Raw genomic sequence first — 19334 nt, 5'->3', positions numbered from 1 at the left:
AACGCTGCTGAGGTGAGCGGCTTAGAGCGCAGGACCCCAAGCCCAGGTGGAGGGTGTGTGGGCAGGTGCGAGGTGGTACCTGGCGTCGCGTGTGCACTGTCGCCTGGTCCAAGTATCCTTTTTGCCCCAATCTCGCCTGGCTCTTGTCGCCTGCACTGGCGCCGCTGCTCCGTGACCCAAAAGGTGGTCGACCGTCTCCAATCTCGAGCTCGAATCTTCTTGCACCTGAAGGCCCAAACAGCCACGACGTATCCGACACCAGACACCAGGCCTCGTTCTATCGCCCAACCCATCGAATTGCTGTGCAATCACCTCTCACCACGTACAGCCTGCATCAGTGACGAACCTGGTGCTTGTTGGCACTCGTCTCTCTCTCCTAATTGTCCGTCTCGCCGTCCAGACTTTGCGCGCCGCCCTAGGCAGAGAGGAAACACCAGACGTTGCAGCCGAGCACACACGAGCACGCGGTGGACTTCCAGGAACCCCTACTGCCCTCCATTGTCGCTTGTCATCTGTCCTCTTTTTCATTACAACTAGTCTGCTTTCCGTCGCACTCGAGGTACGCCAGTTAGCACCGGCCGCAATGCCCGGCAAGACGCCCAAGAGCAACGGCAATGAGCCGATCGAAAACGGCTTCAGGAATAACGGCGACATCGACATGAAAGACGCTAGCAAGACTAAAGGCAAGAAGGGTGCCAAGGATGGCGACGAGGAGATGACAGTTGTAGTGCCCCCATCAAAGGGTTCAAAACAAGCGTCCAAACAGCCTCACGATGCCGATGGTGACGTGTCGATGAGTGGTGAGGACACAGCCGACAACGGTGAGGCCAAGGTTGATCCTGTTGTCCAAACAGTAGCAGGTAAGTCTGAAAGAAAAAGCCACCAAGGAAAGAATAGACTGTCTGGCATATCTCGCCTCGCATGGACACGGGGGATGACTAGCTGTCACGGAGATATGCCCATGGTCTGTCTACTGGTCATGAGTCGCTAACAAGAGGTTTCCTTCCGTGGCGCTATAGATATCAAAAGCAACTTTGCATTATTAGATCGTGCTGTTGCATTGTTCGATGCAAGGTTTTCTCTACGGGCCCTTCGATCCATCTCCCTGATTCGCAAGCACCTGACGGCAGACATTATTGGCCAAGCCATTGTCGACACCTTCCCGGCTACTATCACATCTGGCAACATTGCGAAAACTCTTCTGGTTGCCATCGGCCGGGAGAGTATGCCTCTGGGCCGCCAGTCTGGTTCCGAAATGGATGTTGACTCTGTTGATACCAAGGCTTCTAAGAATGGCAAGAAGGAGAACAAAGAGATCATCCCGGAGATTGACATTTTCCTCGGCATCCTCATCCAAGTATATCTTTTCGATGCGAAGAAGTATCAGCAGGGTGCAGACTTCTCCAAATATCTTTCCGACCGCATTCAGTCTCTGAACCGCCGCACCCTCGACTCTCTCTCTGCCAAGGTCTATTTTTACTATTCTCTCTTCTGTGAGCACATCGGGCCCCTGCCGCCATCCCCCGAGTCGCCAATCGTCTCCATCCGCCCAACTCTGCTAGCTGCTTTGCGGACAGCCGTACTGCGAAAGGATATCGACACTCAGGCATCAGTCATTGTGCTTCTCTTGCGAAACTACCTCTTGACTTCGCACATTAGCCAGGCTGATTTGCTCGTCTCTCATACTCAATTTCCTGAGAATGCGGTTAATAACCAGGTAGCCCGGTTTCTGTACTACCTTGGTCGTATCAGGGCCATCCAGCTGCGATACACGGAGGCTCACGAGCATCTGACTGCCGCCACCCGCAAGGCCCCGTCCAGTAATTGCGCTGTTGGCTTCTCACAGACAGCAACTAAGCTTCTGATGGTTGTTGAATTGTTGATGGGTGATATTCCCGAAAGAGCCACCTTCCGACAGCCTGCTCTGGAAGACGCTCTTCACCCATACTTCTTGCTTGTGCAAGCTGTTCGTGTCGGCAACCTAGAGGACTTTGAGACGACGATTGCAGACCACGCTGATACGTTCCGACGTGATGGAACCTACTCCCTCATTCTTCGTCTTCGACAGAATGTCATTAAGACGGGTATACGTATGATGTCGCTATCCTATTCTCGGATCTCGCTGCGGGATATCTGTATCCGCCTCCACCTTGGCAGCGAAGAGTCTGCCGAATACATCGTAGCCAAAGCCATTAGAGATGGCGTTATTGAAGCCACTCTGGATCGTGAGCGTGGATTTATGAAGAGCAAGGAAGTTGGAGATGTCTACGCCACGCGAGAGCCTGGAGAGGCATTCCACGACCGAATTCGGGCTTGTCTCGCCCTGCATGACGAGAGCGTCAAGGTATGTCATCACATCACCCTAGAGTGCAGAATTCGCGGCGCAGGAGCAAGCTAATAAGTCGTTCACCCCAAGGCCATGCGTTTCCCAATGAATCAGCACCGCCTGGAGCTTAAAAACGCCCAGGAGGCACGAGAGCGTGAACGCGAAATGGTCAAGGAGATACAGGAAGGCGATCTAGACGAAGATGATCTAGGTGGCGACTTTGAAGGCATCTAACTTTCTTTTTTGCTTCTCCCTTGTGTCATTACTACAGCCACACCATGCACTATTATTATTATTTTTGTGGTATAAATGCAGCAGATTGGGCTTGCTTCCATTCGTGGGCATTGTGGCCCGTTTTCTCATCAATGTTGCCCTGTGAAGCAGATGGGATCCGGCATGGACTTACGTTGGGAGGTTGGCACCTGGTTCGTATCTCATTGATCACTCGCTGCAAAGGGAGTGTGGTTAATGAAGGGGCGGACGGTCTTAAGCCTTTGTACGAGGTGTTCCAGATATGAACGGGTGAGGAAGGCTGATAGAGCTCGACGGTTTTGTTAGGATGGACTCGGTGACACTAAGCCGTTGGCTTTAATATACGAGGCCCGCTATGCTCTGCCTTTGTGTATTAGATATTGCAAGGTGGCGACGTTGCGGTGAGACGCAGAATTGAAGTGACATTTCTTTGTATCCCACTGTTGTACTTATTAATGGCGATGTCGTGATGTTGCAACTTGGCCACTGGGCAACGTGAAGGCTGTACTGGAGAATATCCTTGAAGGGCACAAGATCGAACGTAGTAGCAAAAGAATAAGCCATGCTGGACAGTGGCAATCGATGAGGACGTCAAAGCATTTAGGCCCCCTCTCCAAACCACACGGCCTAGGATTCCGCTCCCAAAGCTCACATGCAAATCATGTACTCAGTACTATCCCAAACGCCCCGAACCAATAGAATCAAATAGGCCTGGTCAAGAAGCCCTTCGACTCAAACAACGACCATGGTGCCGAAATTTGGCATCTTGAATCTTTGCTGAAATAGCGCGCGGGAAACAAGCGTGATGGACTTGTTCACGTCCTTGGTTGGGTATTCTGGGCTAATCGAGATCTCAGATATGTACCTCAATAGATGTGGTATTTCGACTCGAGCAGCACAAGCAATCAAGTTATTTCTTGTCAATCCGCTATTTGGACCGCCGCCGCCTTACATGTCTTGTAATCGACCCGAGTATCCAGGCAGTGGTGAGGGTCGTGGCTGTTTAGGCATAGCAAATCGTGTCGTCTTCCTCATCCGTAGATTTGCCTCGACGGGACGCAGCCCGTTATTCGTTTGCTGGTCGAGACAGAGCTGAACTCCAGATGTCTTCAATTATCGAGTGCAATCCAATTGTTGGATTGTATCATTTTGTATTTTGCCAGCGAATGACCGTCGTTCAAATGAATCGAATTACGTTTCTGTCATACATATATTGACTCCCCCTCCACCGCGATTCATGTCTCCACATATCAAGCCGTCTCAGCTCCTCCCCCGTCATCCACCAACGCACATCTGGAGATGTAAATTAATTTAAGTTATTTGGTTGTCGTTGCGGTTGCCATTATTTGCCTTTTTAGGTTGCTCCGGCGAAGACTGCTCTCAGCCCTACGTTTACGCCCACTGCGTCACCTCTCACCACGACTTTGGAACCCCACTCTGTCAACCATCTTGCCATCGCAAACCCCATTTACATCCTCTTCCTCTGTGTTGACTGATCGCTGGCGTGGCGCAGATTAGGCAAGGCAAACTGAAAGATCCGCGGCACACATTCGATAGGCTTGCAGGCTTTCGCAAGACCATTGTTCCTTCGGAAGCTGCATTCGTGGCTCAACAACGGCTCGCACCAGTAGTAGCAACGGCCACCTGAACATCTGGCTTGGTCCCCGTGGGTGGATGCAATCTGAATGGCCTTGGCCATTCTGACATTGGTTCAATCACCGACGCTCGTGTATGTACGGCCCTGGACTATGGTTCCTGGGGCGGTAAGCCTCTTGGTAGATACCTATGGCCATGGCTCCCAGCACTGAGGTAATTGGTAAAAGCAGTCGTACCGTGCCTGCAAGAGAAGAACTGCGGAGGTTCTTTGACGTTCGCGCACGTAGAACCCTGGGATGTCTGACCTGTCGACAAAGAAAAGTTAAGTGCGGTGAGTTGATGCCGTTTATACTCTTCGGAAACGTAACCACGAGACGGTTTCATGCACCACTTGTGCCGGGAATTTATTGCTGTCTTGTCATCATCTACACGCTGACCAACCTCGCTATGAGCAGATCAACGTCGTCCAGAGTGTGATCGTTGTAAAAAGGGCATGCACCGTTGCCTAGGGTATGATGAACCATTTCTGTTCGTTAACCAGGCCTTGCCGGGGACGCAGGAACTTCGATCCAAGAAGTCAGCTAGACAGCACAAAGATTACTGGAACCAGAAATTAAGTTCCTTTGTGTCGGTAGATCAAGACGCCGGGACTCAAATTGCTCCAATGGTCCCTTTAGTAGGCTTCAAAGACAATATCGTCATCTCGCATTTCGTCTCCAACCTACGCATCGGCTTTGAGCAGAACCCTGCCAGCACTTCTGACGCGCCTACCATGCGTGCTGCCATGGAAAGCTTTGGCAAACGTACCAGCGCCTATGTATCTGGACTGAGTGTTGCTGAGACTTACTTCAGTCAGATTCACAAGGTTGCCCACATGCAGTCGCATGGCGCCGCATTGTACGGTCATGCACTTGGCCGGCTGCGGCTAGATCTCCAGTATATTAACAACGACTTTGATAGAGCCAGAGCGTTCTTGGGTCTCTGGACTGCATACTTTTTGTCTCTGTATGAGCTGATTTCCTCCTCAACTTCTGGGATGTGGTTGCAACACGCCCAGGGTGTAGCCACTCTTGTATGTCCCTTTGTTTCATTGGGAGACTCGCCGCACTGCGTGATCCGTTTTGAATTTTGGCTAATGTTATGTATGGTCTGCAGATCGAGATGCTCGGTCCTGATTCTTTCCAGACTGCATCTGCCAACGCTTTACTCGAAGTGAAGCGCCCATTCTTGGTAAATAAGCTCCTAGAGCCGGGACTCAACCCGATCTTTATTTTTTATGTGCGAAATACCAGGAGTTAACTTGTCCCAAGGGTATCTCTCACATTGTGATGCGAAAACGGTGCTTTCTAGAGGCTGAGGAGTGGAAGACGGGCCCTTGGGCTCCACAGCCGGACTCCAAACTTCCAGGCTCCATGTTAATGGATGTCTTTGTCACCCTTCCTGGAATCGTAGAAGATGCAGATAAGTTGAAGGCAGATGCTGAAAAATTGAGGAGCGGTACACTAGCTGGGGCTGCGGTCATGACATCCCGAGCGAAGCTGCAAGGCAGAGTCCTCTCCGCCATACACAACTTATCAGAATCTCGCTGGAAATGGGAAGATGTATACCCGCGAGTTTGCTGGAAAACCCGCATCAACATGGCAACAACACTGTGTTTAGACCTAGAGGGAAAGCCACTCTTTGAGACGTGCCTGAATTTCGTGGGTATGAAGCGAACTTTTGAAATCCTCTTTTACAATGTCAGCAGATTGTTGTTGTTCCGGCTGTCAGACTTGATAGGATTGAAAGAGGACGCAACGGCGAACATGGAACATGTTTGGCAGCGACACGGCCCTTTCTTGAATCCCCTGTTGCTCCCGGGTCTTGGAACGAGAGAATCTCACGCTTTGGAAATTTGCCGGATCGTGGACTATCTACTGAACGGTGAGCAGAACTACCACGGTGCCTATATCCTCCTTTTTCCTTTGCGTGTTGCTCGGACCCAACTTGAATCGTCACCCAAGGTGCATGACTGGATTGGCAGAGTGCTCAAGCAGTTTGCGGAAGAGAAAGGGTTGAGGGTTGGCGAGTACTTGAATGAAGTGAGCCAGACTGGCGACGGGATGACACCCAAGAAGGGTTGACACGATGCCACGATGCATATGCGTATCATAACCGCTGCAGTTCAGTATGTATGTAAACACCCACTGGTGAGCGAAGGCATGTGGAGGGTGTGTCAACCTTGGACGATGGTGGTACTGGAACAATAAATACGTGGCACACGTGACAACCGTAACAAACGCCGGTGTGATGCAGAAGGGAAGGAGCGAACTGCGAATAATCAGATGCAACGCGCGACGCCTGCCACATGATGGCGGATGGTGAGCATGAGCAGGAGCATGAGCAGGAGCTGGAAAGACTAAACTAGCAAGAGCTCTCTCTCCTCTAATGCCGTGCCCCTCGCAGCCACGGCTCGTTAGCCTTTTTGTCCATAAACACCATCGTCGCCGCCGCCGGCCGCCGTGTTTACGCTGCGCCATCTGGGCCGCTTAGCTTTTCCCATCCTTTGCAACTTGACTCGAACACTCATCGTGGCCCAGCACAATACGAGTTTATGCCGTGCCGCCAGCTCGACGGACCATCTCCACCCCTGGGCCTAGAGCCCCTCCAGCGTCCATGTCCGCTTCTCGTGCGCTGTCGAAACCGCAATCGCAATCGAAACCGCATGCTGCCCGTATTTCAGTTGTCGCATTCCGGCCACCCGCCCCTTCAATCGCAGGGACACGCATCACGCGACACGCTGCGCTGCTCCCTCCTCACCACGACCTCGAGCGATGCCCCAGAAACGCAGACGACTGGAAGAGCCCGCCCAACCAGCATTGGCTGAACAGTCGTCGTCGTTGCGTCGCACAACACGTCAAACGCCAGTCCTACCCCCGCTGCCTCCGACCTCCGCGGCCGTGGCCAAGGTGGCTCAGGCTCCTGCTGTGGCGGACCCAACGGCGATGGCGACCACGACTGTGACGGCAACTGCAACTGCAACTACGACTGGAGCAAATGGGCCTGGATCTGCTGTGTCTGGAAGGCCACAGCTCCAACCAACAGGCCCGGCCACAACTGCCTCGACCGCGACCGCGACCACGGTCTCAAACCCGATCGCGAATTTGCAGACACCCGTCCCAATACCCACGCCTCTAGGTTCAGGTCATCAGCAGCCAAATCGGAGCCGTGAACGACCGCAGTCTACCATCCCGCCGCCTCCAATCCCGCCTACTTATTCTCCGCCCGTTAAAACACCAGTGCCTGTTCCCGTCGTCACTCCCATCTCCCCTCCATCTATTCCCCGGCCTCCGCTACCCTCTCTTAGATCGAATCCTCCTGCAGGACGGAGCATGTCGGGCATCTCCATTAAAGATAATGCCCGCCCTTCAGATTTAGTCGCACCGGAGATATCATATCATGTGCCTCAGCTAGCTGTACCGGGACGGGTGCAGTCGTCGTTGTTGAGACCTCACGGCCCTTCTGCGCTGCCTCCTCGCCTGGATAGACGACCAGCGCCACCTGTTGTCACGCCTGTTCTGCCACCTAAGCCGCCCACCCTGCCCGTGAACGACCGCGGTCCACCCCGAGCAGACCGCAACATCGATAAGGTCGTGTTGGGGGACCTTTGTTTCCGTACTTGGTATCCCAGCTACTACGGAAAGGAAGTCTTGGGTGACACGTCTGGCAATTCCAGAAACGGCGGTGGTAGCAAGGACGGGAGCAACGAGGCGAGCGGTAAGGCCTCCAGGAAGGATAAAGATAATCAGCCGCTGCTAGAGAGGCTATACGTCTGTCCTAGCTGCTTCAAATACGCAAAGGAGCTGGTGGCGTGGCGTGAACATGTACGGGTTTGTGAACGAAAGGCCTTTATTCCAGGCAAGAAGATCTACAGGCATCCTCGCGGGCGAAGAAAAGTTTTAGTTGCCTTGGAAGGCAAGGGTCCTGTCCCCAAGCGACGGCGTGGTGATAGCGGTATACGGTACACGGAAGAGATAGTTCAGGATGAGGGGGAATGGAGCATTTGGGAGGTTGATGGCGAGAAACACGGTGTGAGTTTCCTACGATACATGGATGGCTCCTTGTTTTCCTTTCCTTTTTTCCCCTTACCTTTCGTCTCATTGCTTGGACTCCATCAGCCCCTTGACTAACAATATTGTCTTGGTAGCTCTTTTGCCAGAATTTGTCCTTGTTTGCGAAGTTGTTCCTGGATAACAAGTCGGTATTCTTCGACGTTACCGGCTTCAACTACTTTCTGCTCCTCTATACACCGCCCGCTAGGCCAATCGCTCCCGAAACCGAACCCATACAGACTCGCCCACCCCAAGTATGTGGCTTCTTTTCAAAGGAGAAGATGTCATGGGACAGCAATAATTTAGCCTGCATCTTAGTCTTCCCGCCCTGGCAACGCAAGGGACTTGGGGCGTTGTTGATGGGAGCATCGTACGAAATTTCGAGACGAGAAGGTATACTTGGTGGTCCAGAAAAGCCCATTTCTGACCTGGGCAAAAAGGGGTACAAAAGATTTTGGTCGGGCGAGATTGCCCGGTGGTTGTTGAGCCTAGAAAACACGGTGTCGCAGCCGCAGCCACCTCAAGTAGCTGGCGCTCCAGTGATGACTCAGGAGTTGATTGTAGACGTCAATGACTGCAGTCGTGGCACGTGGATAGCTGTTGAGGACTGTTTGGGTGTTCTACGTGACATGGGCGTGCTTGAAGATGCGGGGATGGGATACGGCAAGCCGGAGAAGAAGGCAGACGCCGCAGAGGAGGACGAATCTCGAGAGCCGCCAGAGGGTGGTGATGGCGCGGCTCATAAGCCACAGGATCTGGTGTCAAGGTCGGCGGAAGAGAAAAGGTCTCTGGCTGTCAAGGTCGTGCCCCGAGTGCGAATAGACAAGGAAGCCGTGAGGCGGTATGTGGCAACGCATCGTATCAGTCTCGAGCGGACGTGCGATCCGGACGGGTTCGTGCAGGGGTATGCAATGAAGGTGGACAGCAGCGGGAATGACGGTGAGAAGACAGGAGTTGAGACAGCGTAACTTGGTTTTGTTCTGGGGATCAACCGCCTGCAGGTACGTGCAGCATTGGGAAAGGTGTTTTGGGGTGTGATTTTTCAGAGATACCCTATAGTAGTAGATGCTTGAAAGCATAATGCCAATTGAATGACTACATGTTGTGTACGCGACCAGAACCGCGGTCGGGCGTTGTTTCGCCAGGTCGTGCTTGCCGAGGTCGGTCTGACGGATCAATACTTGCGCTGTGGTGCTGCCAATTGCAGTTCTGTCGCGGCGGACAGTTCTACGGATCTCTGTAGGTGTGACCATCGTGACGATGGAGCTAGTAGCTGTCCCCATCAGGAAACAAGCGTGCATGTCAGGGCCGGCGTTGGGAATTATCCTGCGGCTTTCACAGCCTCGCCGAAATGGCAGACACAATGAATATTGGTGCACACCATCACATCCGCCACGGCGCCAGTTCTGCCACACAAAATCGACGCCCACAAGCCTTGATGCCTTGGTACAGTTGCAACGACTCGCTGCCAATTGGTATTCATGAACGCCTTTGCCTTTTCGTGCCTGGCGCGGGAAAAATCAAGCAAGTCACGTTCTGAAATTCTCACATGGGACCCGTTGCGGCTTGACATATCGGGTTAGATGCGGTGCTGGACTGTTGAGTGAATTGTAGTACTACTACGGAGTAGCATGTACGTACCCGTTGACTATTAACTTGCCAACGGGTCTGGTAGGACTAATAAAAAAAAATTGACTCGACATTCGACCCCCCGAGAAATTCTCGTCGGCGATTTACTTACACGCCCCCTGCCAACTGGGTTCGTGGTGGAAGCCCAGCCAAACACTTGGGGCTTCTACTCCGTTCTCTACAGTATTTATTGCTGGAAGTACTACGGAGTACGGAGTACTGCAGAGAGACAGGGACAATCTGCGCAATAATCCCAGGAGGCGCAGCGCCCGCTGCCCTGCAACATTGCAGCTCGAACAGTCAGTCTGGTGAACCGTGAGTTCAACGAGTCCCTGGCTGTCTGGTTCTCACAGGCCACGGATTGCATCAATCATGCAGTGTTACAGGGGCACGCACAAGCTCTGAGCAGGGGACACTGAGACCCGGCCTTGCAAGATTGCATCTAAAAAAGCGAACATCAGTTATCGGGTTCATCGTGGTGTCTCTGGCCAAGCTCACACGCTGAGACCTTCGTGGTGATCCCCATGACTTGTTCATGTCCATGTATCACGGAGACACTTCACTTGTGAAGCTGTATGTCTACTGTACTCTGGACAGGCGCCAAATTGAGCCTTCTCTGCGTCATTTTGCATACTCGGCTTGCGGCTCTGGCCGGCTGCAGCTAGGGCTTCTAGCACCTCTGGCTAGGGCCCTTAGTCCCCGAATGCCTGGTGCCAGCCGCGCTGCAAGCACTGCCAATAAGTCAGGGGCCCGTTGTCACTGCCAATCTTGGAAGTGAAATTTTTTTGCACCCCCTTGTTTTGTTTTGGCGCGCCGCGGGTAGTACAATAATAGAAGAGTCTGCTGGACGGCAGGGCAAGCAAAAGCAAGCACAGCGGGCTATTTCAAGGTTCCGCCACCAATATTACCTCAGCTGAGATCGACTGTGTCATTAGGTCGGACGCGGCATTGGACCCGGCAAGGGCAAGGGTAAGGCCGTTTGGACGAGATGAGCAAATGCCACCCATTGCTCACCGACGCTACGGTTCAACTCCAGGAGGGAAAAGGAACAAATGTCCTCCGAATTTCCTGTCGTAGTCCGTACGGGTGTACGAGGGCTCCCTAATGCTGCAGTGGGTCGCTATAAGCATTATGTCCACTGCATAATAACCAGATCATCACTCCCCGACTAGTGGCCATCCAGGTGCTCGTCCGTAGGGGATGCAGTCGTCGGCTTCTCGAGACGAAGATATATCCGTGATGCGAAAACCTGCGGCATATGGCGCTGGAGGAAGAGCAAATCAAGTCGAATTTTGACAATATCTTTCGATTGCGGGTGGATTGTACTCGGTAGTTGACGACTTCCTCAGATCGATGAGGCTTGGGCGAGTCGCTTCTCGGGTGCCTTTTCTCTCTGAGTACTAAATCTCTCAGCCTGTCTCGTCTCGCTGGGTGATATGTATCTGGCTGAGCTGGTTCGGCAAATCCAGGTTTGGCCTGGGCAACATCGTTTTTTGCTCGTGATGTGCAGCTACGTGTCCGAGGGTGTACGACACTCTTTATATATCCTTTTTCCTGCCTTAGATTGGCCCCATGAATCGTGTGCGCCGGGCGTTTCCCTCGACATGAGAGTGTGTCCCATTGTTTATCGTCCTCATTCTCCCATCCGCTTTGCTTTCGTTGCTTCAGGCGTAGACACGACGGGCGTGTCCACCCCTTATCGTCAGATGTGAATAATATCCGCCGAGCTGTTTTTCACATAACCGAGCTCATTCTCTATCCGTGGTTGAAATCCACACATGTGGGCATGCACGATCCACCCACGTGTCAGGCGCAGTCGCTGGAAGACTTGTTGCGAGTTTCGAGCCTTGCTGTTACTCCGTACACCCATGGTATTCCGTCAACGGCAGCCGCCAAGTGGGCCACACCCTGTCGCAACTTGCACGGCTGTGGGTCCAAGCTGTAGCCTCATTGCCTCGTCCCATCCAGATCCGGGACTTGTGATCAAAGCTTATCAGTTTAATATCGCGCTCTGTTTTTTTCATGCCTCAGACAACCGCAGCCCTGATATCCACTGCAAAATTTTACCCACTCCCTTTTTCCGAGGACACGTCTTTCCAACGTAACTGGGACTGTATTATCGAATCGACATATTAGGCTGTGCCTTGGTATGTGCCATGTTCGAAAATTAACGTAACGTTAGTCGTAGGAGTTGCATTGGCGTTGGCGGAAGTAATGGTTCTTGTATTTGGAATTTGCGGTTTCGATAAGAGGTTTTTTTCGTTCCCAAGCATAAGCCAACCGTTCATGATTCATGGCCCACCAATGTAAGCGCGCAAACAGCAACGAGTACCTCAGGCCATGAAACTCCGTTTCTCTCGTTTCGCTCATCCATAGCTCGTAGCCCCCGTCATCATTTCTTCTGGTGTACCCACCCGGCTTCCCCCGAGAGGCTACCAACGGCCGTGAGAACCCTCCATTCTCCATCAAGATTCGTTGCTGTGAAAATCTCGCTGCCTCATATTCCAGCACCTCCGAAGCTGCCTCATTCTCCCCGTTGCCCCGGGCTGACTCTCGAACCCCCTTTGGCCCCATCCCCCCAGGTGGAACCCTTTTCTCCTCGCTTTCCAAGCTCCAGCCCTCCTCTCTTCCCTTTTCTTCCTCAGCTCTGCTCTCATTTAATCTTTATACACCTTTGCTTTCAACCTCATCAGTCAACTCCCACCCTCAAACAACCACTCCCCTCACAACCATCACAATGGCCTCTCGTGTCTTCGCCTCTCGTCTGGCCACCCAGATGGCCACCAAGGCTGCTCGCCCTGCCATCCGAGCCCCGGTTGCTGCTGCTTCCAAGCGCACCATCACTGGTAAGCCCGTCCCGAGGGAAAATTTTTTTTGCCCTAAATAGCCCAAGGAATATGAGCAATATCGAGTTGTGAGGAAGCCAATTGCCGAGGTCAACAAGCTAATGATGACAATGAAGGCTCTGCCAGCCCTCTCCAGACCCTCAAGCGCCAGCAGGCCACCACCCTCCTCCTGGCCACCTCCCGAAATGCTTTCCAGGTCCAGCGCCGTGCCTACTCCTCTGAGATCGCCCAGGCCATGGTTGAGGTCTCCAAGAACTTGGGTATGGGCTCTGCCGCCATTGGTCTGACTGGTGCTGGTATTGGTATCGGTCTCGTTTTCGCCGCTCTCCTGAACGGTGTTGCCCGTAACCCTGCCCTCCGCGGTCAGCTTTTCTCTTATGCCATCTTGGGTTTCGCTTTCGTCGAAGCCATCGGTCTTTTCGACCTTATGGTTGCCCTGATGGCCAAGTTCGTACGTAATCACCGAAAATATTGCAGCACCCACAATTCGTGTAGCATGAATCTGACCGCAATATCCAGACTTAAATATCTTCTCATTCAATTGAGAAAGCTCTTGCCGCATGATGGGGCTGTAATATCAGGAGGTTGAACTTGCATGATATCATGCAAAGTTTATAGGTGGCCGGTTATATGAGCGTGAGCTGCCAACCGATGGGAGAAGAAAAGGAGGGGGAACTGCATTATAGAGGACATAGAATTGGGAGCGGCGTCGAAGCAAAGTGATGCCGTCTGTGTGATAGAGCTGGGATAATCATCCGGCATATTCCTCCCAGGAATCGACTTGTAAAATAAAAAGCCTCATTTACCTCGATTCTTCGACGAATGAAGAGTTTTTTCCCTTTGTCAAACAATACATTTAACATTTCTTGACCATCGATTTATTGACGGAATTTTGATTTGAACTCGCGTGGCAGTGCTGTCATTGTCGCAATTGTATTGTCAATGTGCCAAAGTGAATGCTGACTTGAACCGCCACCGTCTAATCGATCCCTCAATATCCGGGGAAGTGTGTCTGGGTTTGCTTCTCATGCTCTGCCCCTGGACTCCATACCTGGCACTGGCCCCGTCGGTCTGAGGGCTTTGCCGAGGGTCAATTGATGCAGGGCGGCAAACACGACTACTAGTACTCTGTAGTAGTATCTCAATGTGTCCTTTCGTCAAACCTGCTCACGCGTCATCAGAGGGCGGGACTGTCTCCTTGTACCCTGTGGGAACGTGGTGCAATCGAGTCTTGCCCACACGGTGCCAACTTTCGTACCCGCTTCCCTGGCACTGGACCACGACCAGTTATCAATCGCACGAGCGATAGCAGAGGAGCATGAGTGGACCTGAAGCAGCGGAATGGCTCAAAGCATGTTGCAAGGGTCGTTATCAGGAATCACATATAAGCTGAAACCCCGGTTCTGAAAGTGGTGAATTGTCGCCCCGGGACGCAGTGTCATACTGGTGCTTATAACTGTCGTCGATTTGCAGCAGTTCCTTTTCATGTATCCTGTCATGATTTGGAACATCCTGAATGCTCTTTGGGATAGCACATCTAGTTCTGTGTTCTGATGATGGCTGACGTACTGCCTAGCCCTCCTTTCCCCGACGACCGACGACCAGACTCCTGCTGTGGTTCGACAGCTGTGGAAATGGTAGCATCATGTCCCGGATCAAGCTGAATGAAGTTGGCGCCTATCAGTATGCCTCACCGACGAGGAAATTGACACGCTCGCGAGATAGAGACGTAATATGACCGAGATATCGTTTCAAATTCCCCTCCGTGGTGGGACCTGTGAGTCCTCGTGTTGGTTGCACTGGGCGTGGAAAGCAAGTGTTTCCATGAATTGCCGCAAAGGTACAGCGAAGATGGATGTCCTGTCAGCCAGCTCGAACTGGACGTAACTCCGCCGGCATGTCATTTGTTATGACGGCCTATATATTGCATGGATGGCGGCCCAACTTGGTGTCCCATACCGGAAACTTCCCAGAAGAATGGCGAGTGACAGCAAGAGCTGACCGGAAACCTGGCAATGAAGCCAAATTGGAGGCAAACTTCCTCTGAAATATCCAGAGCGGTTTGAAACGTGCCATCTGCCCTGAGCGTCATCTTCGCTTGTACCACTTAGTCACTCACAATGCTTCAGTCAACAATGCAGCGTTCAGACTTACCACTTCAAAAAGTTCGGGGTGGAGATGCCATCGTGGTTCATCGTGGAGACCCCCCACGCAACTCTTCAGGCAGCTGTGGCTCTGCCCAACAATGTTTGATGCATTTCTCATGGCATTGGAGAGGTCAATGGGGCTGTGAAGTAGGAGAACCGACGGTATTGCAATTGTGAGCCAGGAAATTAGGCTGTCGTCTGCGAGAGGCGTCCCCCTCACTTCCCCCTCACAATTGCATCACATGACCTGCACCTACCCCAAACTGCCAGGCACAGGGGCACGAACACGGCAGTGGCTGGCGTTAGGCGCGGTTGCAATCTGGGGTACGGAGTCGTCGGAGCGATTTTGCAGAATTGCTGACATTTGATCCGGAGGTCTACATTCGCAGACAGAGGTGTTGCTGACCGTGCTGGGGTTGGAGGTTCGGCAGGAGAGTGAAGAAGGATGAAGTTTCGGGACTCAACAAACATATGGGAGAAGGCATGCCGTGTTTGAGGGAGGCGTGGTTGGATCGTATGATTGTATACGGAAAGGGCAACCTGCATGCAACATCAATTGATTGCCAGGTCCCTTTTGCACCACACACATTGCTTGACCTGCCAGGCGGCCTTCCTGCCGTCCCGTTCATTGTCTTTCATAGTCGAACTGCCAGCACTTCTCGTGCTCTTCTTGGCCCCGATTTCCGTGCAGACGGCCCCGTTCCACCAAGCTTGGAAGTACCGAATCGTATCGTCATGCCACTTTCCACTTTCCGACCGCTCCTTTCGTTCGAAATGTAGTGTTGATGCAACGTCTGGAAAAGTTAATAAGCATCAGTGATATATCAGGCGTGCATGTTGGCGGTAACACTAGACTTGGCTGCGCTACGAGATGCTCTGTGGCTGTATTTGCAAGAAATCTGCAGATGACGCTTTTGTTGTGGACATCTAGGAATGTGCCGACTTGTACTGCGGACGACAATACCAACAGCGACGACGAGTGTCTTTCTCCGTTAACGGCTAGATGAATTCCTTTTCGAGCAGCGTGATTGGTCTTCAAAAGCACCGATGTCGATTATGCACAAAATTGATTACTACACTTGATCACCTCCCATGCGGTCTTGTACTACTAGGTGTGGAAACATGTTGCAATAAATTCAATGGTACCGCACCATCCATTCTCACCAAGACTTACTCCATAGTATAAATATGCTACAATGATTTTATGCTTATTTGCAAATTGTTCATACTCCATTCCGCTACTTCTTAAACGTAGCACTCCTTTCGCCCCTAATAGGCGGCATTTTTCTCGCGCCCTTAATCTCATTGTCACCAGTCTTGGAATATGGATCAAACACCTTCTTCTGTTCTTTCTTCCCGCCCTGCTGAGCTTGTCCGCGATTGGCCTGCATAACGGATGGGGCCTTGGTGTAATCAAATGGCACAGCATTGTACTTCTTCTTTTGTTCCTCTTTGCCTTGTCGGCTTTTTTCTTGCTTTCTTGCTTTTCTCGCAAGTTTGGCTTCTCGTTTCTTGGCGATTTCGAGATCCTCTTGTTTTTTCTTCTGGCGGCGTTCTAGCTGGCGTTGCTTCTTGGTCTTTTTGGGTGGATTGTCTACTATGGATATGACGCCGTCGGAATCTGCAATAGGCATGTCCTTCTCGGTTGCTGGTGGCTCTGGCTCTGGCTCAGATTCAGATTCGGATTCGGATTCGGACTCTGATTCCGATTCGCCAGAGGATGACGTCTCGTCGTCTTGATCTGGCTCCGACTCAGATTTCCGCTTTCTGCCTGTCTTTAGAGTGAACTCTTCGTCAAGCTCTTCCATCTGAGCTTTCAGTTTGGGTGTTTCCATGGTTGAGGGAGCTTCTTCCACAACTTGATGGGCAGTATTTTCCTCCTGTGCTCCATCAACTGTAGCAGAATCCTGGACAAATCGCTGCCAAGGGAAAGGTATATTGCCCTCCATGTGTGTTGGCGATCCCTTTGAGTCTTCCCATCGCGAACTTATAGGCATGCTTCCGAAGAGCTTGGACTGAGCCATTATCCCCATTGAGACATTGGGTCCTTCCAGAATGGGCAGTTCCACACGCTCTCTAGGGAATTTTGGTAACTTGCTCTTAGTTGCTGACTGTGGCGCTAGGGTTGTGAAGAATTGCATTAAGCTTGGTCCGCCTCGGGTCTTGGCCTCTTGAACACGGGCCCAGATATCATTCAAGCGCGCTTTGGCCAGACGCGCTGTCAGAGGCAACAGACTGTGTAGAGCCTTGACATCGGGAGGATTGACGCGTGCAATTTCAGTGACATTGGTTGGTCCCAGTACGAAGTTGGGGCTTTCGTCTTCCTGCCGCGCCGTTTCGTCCCTCCACTTCCATAATGCTTTGAAGATGGAAAACTGCTCTCCATTCAAGGCGAGGTGGGAGTGCTTGAAAACGTAATTGTACCATCCTCTAGCTCCCTCACCTGTTGTCTCGTTGTAGTCGGGGTTTTCGTGCCGTGATAGCGCCAATTCTCTTGATCTTTCCAAAGCCTGGTTGATGTAGTCCTTTTCCGGGTCGCTTTTGTCCGAGGCTTCGATAAGCTCATTGCGGACATTATCATAGATGTAAAGAAGATAGTGCGTGTCTGACCGAGCGTAATACAGCATGTCTTCTGGGATGGGCCTGCAAAGCGTCAGTGCTATGGCTTTCATGTATGTTGTGGGCTGATGATATTTATCCTACCGTATTCTCCAGTCAGCCAGCTGGTACTGCTTGTCGGCATCAAAACCGACAAATTTTGAGAGCAAAAATGCCAAACTTCTGCCTGGATAGTTGAGAAGATTACAGGCAAAGTAGGTATCGAAAAGACCATTTACGTAAAGACCCAGGTCCCGTTGTAGCCAAACCATGTCCATGTACGCACCATGAAAGACCTGAAGAAGAGTCAGTCCGGGTGTTCTCAGTTTGTCGCTAGAAATCAAAACTCAGAAATCCCACCTTCACGACACTGGGGTCGGCAAAAACGTCGTTGAGGACCTCAAGCTTGTGACGCCATGGCTGCAGCGTATCTACAATCCAGTCCCGATCCCGAGTGCTAACTTGCATCAGGCAAACAAGACCCGTGTATGTGCGGAAATCGTGGTGTTCCAAGTCGACGGCAATCTCCTTGGCCTTCCTAAGTTCCTCCAACATCTCGAGAACTCCTTCATAGGTGTCTACCCACGTAGCTTTCGTTGAATCTATTGGTTGTGAGGGTATGGGATCGTGCTTTTGGAATACCCACTCTGGGTATTTCATGGTTGAGATTTCTGTTTCGTAAGGGTGCTTATACCTGTTATGACATGTTAGTCAAAGGCAGTTTAGATAATAGCGAATGGAGACGTACTGGGCTGTGCCATCTTCGCCTGGAGCAGTGAAGAGACTCTGTTCTAGTGAAACGGTAGCGTGAGGCTTGTTGGCGAGAATTGGTTTCCAAGGACCGGTAGGAAAGTTGTCGGGCTTCCTCTCGAACATGGCCTGGGGCTTGGTGATGTTTGCATTACGGACAAGTTTGCCGGTAGGCCTTGGCCTCTTTGCCTTGGGGCCCTGCAGAAGATATATCAGCCGAGTTCAGGCGGCTTATGTGTATGCATTTCTGCGCATGTACAGTGGCAAACTTACAGTATCCGCGCTGGGAGGTTCTTTTCGCTTAATCAAGCCAGTGTATTCGTCCACGGCAGTATCAGCCTTTTCGAGAACGGAATCCACAACGTCCTCAATAGACTGCCAACTCATGTCAATGTCCTCTACATCTTCGAGTCTCGGAGCCTTGACACCGCACGCCTTGGCTGCAGATTGAAGTAAACGTGTGGAAAGATGCAGGATGCGTGCCGACCTGTCGTCGAGTTGTTCCGCAACATCGGGGCTTACGGTTCGCAGGAAGCTTAGATCCTCAGCGGCTAGGCGATTGACGGATTTGACAGTGGATACGAGAGACTTTTGAATGCCCTCTTGTTGGGACTTGAAGTCCTGAGGCGCCTCCATGATGGCGGTTCGTGTGCTGACCAAGGTAGACGCGATGTTGTCGACTCGATGGCATTACTTGAATGGCAATCAAAAATTTGGGGTCGCAGAGCATTGGGCGCGTTATCGATAAGACGCACTTTACTGGTTGCATGCGCCCCACAGCGCGGGATTTGGTGCCATAAGCGCTGAGACTGAACGCGATGGCAAGTTGAGCTTCTCCATCTAACAACCCAAGGATGATTTTCTTCTCCAAAAAATAAAATAAAATCGGAAAACACGATATATAACAGCGAAATTAAAATCAAAGTTTACAAGACTACTCGGGCTAATTGACCAGGCGAGGAGCCCGCTGTAGATGTTACTCTCAACGTAGCCAGCCATGTTCAACCTACTTGGATGGCTTTGGTACATAACGCAGCTGGCTCTCACGCAATATACCATGACTCTATGCAGTATACCCTCGTCTAGTGTTGGATGTGGG

At 51.8% G+C, this 19334-nt stretch overlaps 5 protein-coding genes across 5 annotated transcripts; 4 read left to right on the top strand and 1 right to left on the bottom strand.

Annotated features, from left to right (window-relative positions):
• Nucleotides 1-583: 583 nt before the first annotated feature.
• Nucleotides 584-2560, top strand: G6M90_00g044650 (uncharacterized protein; the record flags this gene model as incomplete). Its single annotated transcript, XM_014692312.1, has 3 exons — nt 584-860; nt 1020-2344; nt 2417-2560. The coding sequence occupies 3 exons, from the start codon at nt 584-586 to the stop codon at nt 2558-2560; spliced, it is 1746 nt and encodes a 581-aa protein (XP_014547798.1).
• A 2107-nt stretch (nt 2561-4667) lies between these two features.
• G6M90_00g044640 (uncharacterized protein) lies at nt 4668-6297 on the top strand (the record flags this gene model as incomplete). The annotated part of the gene is made up of 3 exons (XM_014692311.2): nt 4668-5246; nt 5330-5404; nt 5485-6297. The coding sequence occupies 3 exons, from the start codon at nt 4668-4670 to the stop codon at nt 6295-6297; spliced, it is 1467 nt and encodes a 488-aa protein (XP_014547797.2).
• Nucleotides 6298-6987: 690 nt separating this feature from the next.
• KAT8 (Histone acetyltransferase KAT8) lies at nt 6988-9233 on the top strand (the record flags this gene model as incomplete). Its single annotated transcript, XM_014692310.1, has 2 exons — nt 6988-8244; nt 8361-9233. 2 exons carry the CDS (start codon nt 6988-6990, stop codon nt 9231-9233), a joined length of 2130 nt encoding a protein of 709 aa, XP_014547796.1.
• A 3398-nt stretch (nt 9234-12631) lies between these two features.
• oli (ATP synthase subunit 9) lies at nt 12632-13265 on the top strand (the record flags this gene model as incomplete). The annotated part of the gene is made up of 3 exons (XM_066130354.1): nt 12632-12740; nt 12857-13191; nt 13260-13265. The coding sequence occupies 3 exons, from the start codon at nt 12632-12634 to the stop codon at nt 13263-13265; spliced, it is 450 nt and encodes a 149-aa protein (XP_065986419.1).
• Nucleotides 13266-16125: 2860 nt separating this feature from the next.
• Nucleotides 16126-18871, bottom strand: rrp6 (Exosome complex exonuclease rrp6; the record flags this gene model as incomplete). Its single annotated transcript, XM_014692308.1, has 5 exons — nt 16126-17530; nt 17591-17781; nt 17846-18179; nt 18234-18433; nt 18509-18871. 5 exons carry the CDS (start codon nt 18869-18871, stop codon nt 16126-16128), a joined length of 2493 nt encoding a protein of 830 aa, XP_014547794.1.
• Between the last annotated feature and the right edge of the window lie 463 nt (nt 18872-19334).

Source organism: Metarhizium brunneum, chromosome 2, assembly GCF_013426205.1.
Source record: "Metarhizium brunneum chromosome 2, complete sequence".
Classification (NCBI taxonomy): domain Eukaryota; kingdom Fungi; phylum Ascomycota; class Sordariomycetes; order Hypocreales; family Clavicipitaceae; genus Metarhizium; species Metarhizium brunneum.
Note: the sequence above shows the minus strand (reverse complement) of the source record. Positions and strands in the feature narration are given on the sequence as shown.